This window comes from Phyllopteryx taeniolatus, chromosome 4, assembly GCF_024500385.1.
Source record: "Phyllopteryx taeniolatus isolate TA_2022b chromosome 4, UOR_Ptae_1.2, whole genome shotgun sequence".
NCBI classification, from domain to species: Eukaryota; Metazoa; Chordata; class Actinopteri; order Syngnathiformes; family Syngnathidae; genus Phyllopteryx; species Phyllopteryx taeniolatus.
Window position 1 is genome coordinate 28,246,809 of NC_084505.1, and position 6,609 is coordinate 28,253,417.

The window sequence follows — 6,609 nt, forward strand, 5'->3', positions numbered from 1 at the left end:
ATCAACCTTTCTCCTCATCATCATCATGTCAACCAACTCCCGAGATTTTCCTGTCATAGTCCCAACATTTAAAGTCCCCACATTCAGTTCTAGGCTCTGTGCTTTCCTCTTCTCTTTCTGCCAAAGAACCCGCTTTCCACCTCTTCTTCCTTTGACTTCGACTCACAGTAGCTGAATTTCCAACGGCGCCCCGCAGGTTGACGGCGCCGGTGGCGGACGTTGTTAACCCGGGCCACGACCGATCCGTTATGGAATTCTTTGGATGAACGCTCATATTTGTTTGCCAAGGTTTTAAGCCAGATGCCCTTCCTGACGCAACCCTCTGCATTTATCCGGGCTTGGGACCGGCTTACAGTTTGCACTGACTTGTGCCCCCCATAGGGCTGCATTATGTACGTAGCCACACATTTAACAAAAATCAAATCAAATCAAAAAGTCTGTGAGCCCGTTATTTTGAAGGGCAACGTTGTAAAATGACTTTCATATCCTATTAGACTGTTTTGGGATCACAGTTTGTGGCTTTCAGTCTTCACGGTTCGGGTCGCCATTGACTTTTGTTTTGAATATTTTCAGCAGGATTCGGCCTCGAAACACTGCGAATAGCGCGGTGGTACTAATCTAATACGCTAGGTAGCAGCCACCAGGCCATTGCTGCTCGGATCCAATGTGAATCGAGACGCTCCGTTTTTTTGCCACAATGCCGTGGCGTTACAAAGATGTTGCGCGTAGCCGCTAGAGGGCGCACTTGTAAAGTGCTGGATATTGGGAAGGCTGATCCAATGATAAAATAAATGGCGATGTATCAATCCGTTTATTTGTGGCATTTGAGCACTGCAATCAACAGCGTCTCTCATTCCCCCCTAAATTCGTTTTGGATCTCATGCACGATGCAACGGCTTGACGGGCGTCTGCTGTTAAGGTGATTTATTTGCGCGTGGGCCGAGAGCGCGCGTCCGTGCAGCCTGCGCACGCGCACGCGCCGTCACCAAAACGTGCTGCGTCCGCGACAAGTCGATGAGTAGCACATAGCACCGGAAGCACACTGGTCTAAAGTGGAACTGTTGCAGCGTAACTGATAACTTTGATGACCGCCAGCTTGATGCGTCTCAGCTTGCTGTGTTTGCGTCACAGCACGCTTGTCATGACCTTTCTCATGTACAGGTAATTACAATTACTGCATTCGTTGAACTTGAGAGGAGGCTTTTACTTTTTTTTTTTTTTTTTTTTTTTTTTAGTAAGTGCCGCTTCATCATATTATTCAGTGATGATTTTTATTTTGATTTATTGCCAATATTGGCAATAAAGTTGACTTACAATGAAATGTATCACTTCAAATAATATGATGGTGCATTCAAAATCTTTTTTTGTTGTTGTTTCCATAGCTCTTCAGCTGTTGCGTCACAAATGTTCCCTTACTCACCAACGTAAAGTGGATACATTTTCATGTTAAAAAGAATTATGTTAACACAAAGAGTTTCAATGAAGATTTAAATTTAATTTAACCTGTTAAGGACAATTCATTGAAATGTACTTTTGTGACATTTCAAAAATATATCATTGTCCTTAATGATATTCTATTCCATGTGTGCGCAATGAGTTCCATTTAACCCCAATATAAGGAACCTTTCAGTCAAACAGCAAAGGCTGAACACAATCTTAGTGCATGCTGGTCGAGTTCAATAAAAAAAAAAAAAAAAAAACAGATTTAAAAATAAATGAAAATATTTGAAATTGTTGGGTGTTTGACAAAATTCCCCTGGTCGACTATGGGAGAATTTACAATGAATTATAACCATTTAACTTAAACGAAAAACATATTTGAGATGGTAAAATCTATCTGAATGTTCTGAACTTCTGTTTCCATGTGCCACTGTGTGCAGAAAAATGCGTCGCCATCATTAATCCTCTACAAGATTTTTTTTTAGGCAATATTTTAACATTCTTGACTGTCATATGACAGCTGAACTAAGTTAACCACTGGTATTATTCAAATGTAAAGTATCTTTTTCTCCACTACTTTCTTTTTCTACTCGTAACACCCCTTGTTGTGGCTCGTTGTTCTTTTGGAATAAGTGTAACAAGTATGCCCCCAAAAAGCCAAAGAAAAAGCAAAGCACAGTTAATCCTATCGGAATCATCTTTATTTGCCAAGTATGTCCAAAACACACAAGGAATTTGTCTCCGGTAGTTGGAGCCGCTCTAGTACAACAGACAGTCAATTTACAGAACACTTTGGTGACATAAAGACATTGACAAAAAACAATTGTGCAAAAAGATGCAGAGTCCTCTTGCACTTAGAGCAGTTCGAATGACTAATATTGCAATAGTCCGGTGCAATGACCATTGTGCAAAGGGTGCTGAGACTTCAAGGAGTGTATGCGTTTTAAAGTGACGAGTCGTGCGATAATCTGGGACAATGTTGGTTGTGCAAATGTTACAGATACTCCTCAATCAGTGTGCAAATGGAGCAGATGCTACTCTGGCATGAGTGGCCAGTATATGCAAATAGTGCAGCATGGCGAGACAACTACAGTGAGTGCACGAGTAATACATAATTGGCCCCACAGAAATGTAACAACGAACTCAAGTCAAAAAATTGCCAGCTTGTTGTAATGGAATTGTAGGTCAGGTGTTTAAGAAGTTGATCGCAAGAGGGAAGAAGCTGTTGGAATGTCTACTAGTTCTAGTTTGCATTGATCGGTAGCGCCTACCTGAGGGAAGGAGCTGGAAGAGCTGGTGACCGGGGTGCGGAGGGTCCGAGAGGATTTTGCACGCCCTTGTCTTAGTTCTGGCAGCGTGCAATTCCTCAAGGGTGGGTAGGGGGGTACCGACAATCCTTTCAGCAGTTTTGATTGTCCGTTGCAGTTGGAGTTTGTCCTTTTTTGTAGCAGCACCAAACCAGACTGTGATGGAAGAACACAGGACTGATTCGATGACTGCTGTGTAGAACTGTCTCAGCAGCTCCGGTGGCAGGCTGTGCTTTCACAGAAGCCGCAGGAAGTACATCCTCTGCTGGGCCTTTTTGAGGACGGAGTTGATGTTGGTCGCCCACTTCAGGTCCTGAGAGATTGTAATTCCCAGGAACTTGTAGGTCTCGACGGTTGACACAAGGCAGCTGGACAACGTGAGGGGCAGCTAGGGCGAAGGATGACTCCTGAAGTCCACGATCATCTCTTCAGTCTTGAGCGTGTTCAGCTCCAGGTTGTGTCGGCCGCACCGCAGCTCCAGCTGCTCCGCTTCCTGTCGATATGCAGACTCGTCACCGTCCTTGATGAGGCCGATGACAGTGGTGTCATCTGCAAACTTCAGGAGTTTGACAGTCGGGTTCGCTGAGGTGCAGTCGTTCGTGTAGAGAGAGAAGAGCAGCGGAGAGAGGACACAACCTTGGGGCGCCCCAGTGCTGATGCTGCGTGTGGATGAGGTGGCCTCCCCCAGCCTGACCTGCTGTGTCCTGCCCATCAGAAAGCTGTAAATCCACTGGCACCAACACTTTTGTTGTTTGAAGATGCGTCTCACATCCTGTTCATGGATGGTTAACGCAGAAGTCAGAGGTGTGATTGTGGTCGCGGGTGCGGCCGGGTGGGTGTGTGGTGTGAAACTGTCCTTTTCAAATCTGCAGTAGAAGGTATTCAAGTCGTTGGCTAGTGTGCTATTGCTCTCAGCTTGGGGGGATCGTCGCTTGTAATTAGTCAGCGATTGGAATGCATGCCAGACTGATTTAGAGTCGTTTGCGCTAAACTGATTTTCCAACTTTGCTAAATAGTTCCTCTTTGCAATGTTAATTTCTTTAGTCAGCTGGTTTCTAGCTCGATTATACAGGGCCCTGTCCCCGCTCTGATATGCGTCCTCCTTAGCTTGACGAAGCTGCTTAAGTTTAGCAGTGAACCACGGCTTGTTGTTGTTGAATGTGCGAAATGATTTTGTTGGTACACAAACCTCTTCACAGAAACTGATATAGGATGTGACAGTGTTCGTATATTCATCCAGGCTGCCAGCTGAATTTTCAAAGACACTCCAGTCTGTGCCGTCAAATAGCTTTGAAGTTCCATCTTGGCTTCATTGGTCCACTTTTTCACTGTTTTCACTGTAGGCTTCGCGCATTTAAGTTCTTGCCTGTACGTCGGTATTAAGTGAATTAAGCAGGGCTGCACGAGGTATAGCACAGTATGCGTTTTTTACCGTAGTGTAGCAGTGGTCTAAAGTATTATTTTCCCTATGAGGTTCACTGAGATGGGTGACTTTAACAGTTTAGTTTTTCTTGAAATTGTTTGTCAATTTCTGAATTGTGTGACTTAAGGGGTGTTCACCCTCAGAGGTTTGCCTGTATGTGGTACTTGCACTGTAAAGGGAGTCATGTATTACATTTATATTTTATGGTGGTTTTTTTTTTTGGTGGTAAAGAAACTATAATACTGAATTTGATGCCTGAATCTCGTTCCAAAGAAAGTGTGACAAAAGACTGGAAATGTTACACGGGGCTCAAATAACACCGGTTTTAAAGTCTCTGCAGGTAAACAGGTGAATTACTAACTGGGATTATGGGTTGTTGTTGTTTTTGTTGTCTTTGACAAGCAAGCAAAGGGAGACGTCCATCTATTTGTATTTGTAGCGTATTCATGCGAGTCGACTGTGTATTTTTTAGGAGGAATATGTCATCATGACTGACTTTACCTGATGACCATTTGCTTTTGCATATCAAGCACATCTTTAATCATGTGTCACCTGTGAATCAAATCATGCCAAACATTCCGATCACATATGGCGCTGGATGACACAATTCTAGTCGTGTTTTCCAAATGAGAATTTTTTTATCAGTGACAAATACTGATCCATGAGTGTGCCACATGCAGATCACCTGTCAGTGAAATTACCTTCCACGCTCCCCCCCTTTGTAAATTCCCACTCGGCTGCCAAAAACCCCAGTTTGCGCAATCAGCATGTGAGCCAACTCACGTGAGGCTCTATAAAAGGAGGAAGTCTCCTCTTCGGCACTACATTCGAACAGCAGAGAGCTCAAAAGCGACTGAGAAAAGTAGTGAGACGGAAGGACGGCAAGTCAACAAACCGCATTGTCACTTCTTCAGCGAGCTTTTTGAACGGCAACTTCTTCTTTTTAAAAAAAAAAAAAAAAAGTTTGATCCATTGTAGAATTTGAGAAGGACAAAATGATGAGCAAAGTGATCCTCAGTGCTTTGGTGGTCCTGCTGGCTTCTGTGGCCATCAGTGAAGGTACGCTTACGTTGTTATTGTATCATGCAGCTATGAAATTGTTGTTATTGCATATTTTCGACTCGTCACTGCACGCAGACGTGTCGTGGGCGCGCATCTGAAATGTTTCACTGAACCACATTCTCCGCTGTTTCCTCGCAGGAATGGCTCTGAGAAGCTTGGGAGTGGAGCTGCACTGCCGCTGCATCCAGACGGAGAGCAGACCCATCGGCCGCCACATCGAGAAGGTGGAGCTGATTCCCGCCAACTCCCACTGCGAGGAGACCGAGATCATGTAAGAGCTTTTTTTTCCCCCAGTTCAGTACGCGGACTGACCTTTTCAAGATGGAACGGCCTTGTCGGGCGTCATCGTCGAGCCAAGTGTGCTTGTTCTGAAAGCCCCTCTGTTCCTTGCTTGCAGTGCTACACTTAAAAAGACCGGCCAGGAGGTGTGCCTCGACCCCCATGCTCGCTGGGTGACGAGAGTCATTGAGAGGATCATTGAGAAGTAAGTTCAAGTCTATTCAACTACTTTCACACCATGCATCACATAGGCATACATTACACCCGCATAATCTGATGCGATCCAATTTAAGAGGGTCGTGAAAAATGTCGTCTTCACAAAGTTCAAACTAAAAGACACACTCGGAACGCATTGCATTGCACATGTGTACCTCGTAATAAACTGTGCAGTCAGTGTCAACTGAATCCAAAATTAAAACGAGCATGTCCTCCTCTCTTTCCAGCAGCAAAAGACGCTGAGCGGCCGTGCAAAGGGGGACGAATTCTCCACGAGCTGCTTTCACAAAAACTTGAACAAGTACCCAAAAGTGTTCATTTGATCAAGGACTTGCCTTCTTTGAAAACAGAGGAGAACAGCTTACTTGAAAACTGTATGAAGCTGTCGACAGCCAAAATTGTTTGTATCAAACGTTATTTATTTTCCAGTACGCACTTGTTTGATCATTCACGCTGTCTGCCTTTTCACTCCAGCTGAGCGGCTATCAACTGTTACTATTGTTATTGCTTTAACTTATGCTCAATATATTTATTGTATTTATGAAGTTTTTATCCATCTGAATGCAATTGTTGTATTTTTTTCCCCAACACCTTGTCAATGAATAAAACAATGAAGTCAAACTATATGCTTTTTTTGTAATCTGTCATGTTATATGCAATTAGTGCAAAAATGTATTTGAGAAGATGACCCGATAATGTCCATTCATTGGCCACAACAACATTTGTAGGAAATAGATGGGTGGATGGACCCCTAAAGAATAAATTCATCTACATTCATCTTTTATTGCAAATGTTTTCTCCCAGGCACGCACAATAGAATCATTTCATTTAAGTTCAACCCAAGCTAATTACTATTTGTAAGCATGCGGTCAGCTCTGATGT

At 43.7% G+C, this 6,609-nt stretch overlaps 1 protein-coding gene across 2 annotated transcripts; it reads left to right on the top strand.

Annotated features, from left to right (window-relative positions):
* Positions 1-4,999: 4,999 nt before the first annotated feature.
* Positions 5,000-6,351, top strand: LOC133477043 (interleukin-8-like). 2 transcript variants are annotated; one of them, XM_061771294.1, is made up of 4 exons: positions 5,000-5,229; positions 5,371-5,503; positions 5,630-5,716; positions 5,958-6,351. In XM_061771294.1, the coding sequence occupies exons 1-4, from the start codon at positions 5,166-5,168 to the stop codon at positions 5,968-5,970; spliced, it is 297 nt and encodes a 98-aa protein (XP_061627278.1). In that variant the 5' UTR covers positions 5,000-5,165; the 3' UTR covers positions 5,971-6,351. The 2 variants fall into 2 exon arrangements, with proteins under 2 accessions (XP_061627278.1, XP_061627277.1); XM_061771293.1 differs by having other exon boundaries at positions 5,006-5,229; positions 5,955-6,351.
* Positions 6,352-6,609: the final 258 nt, after the last annotated feature.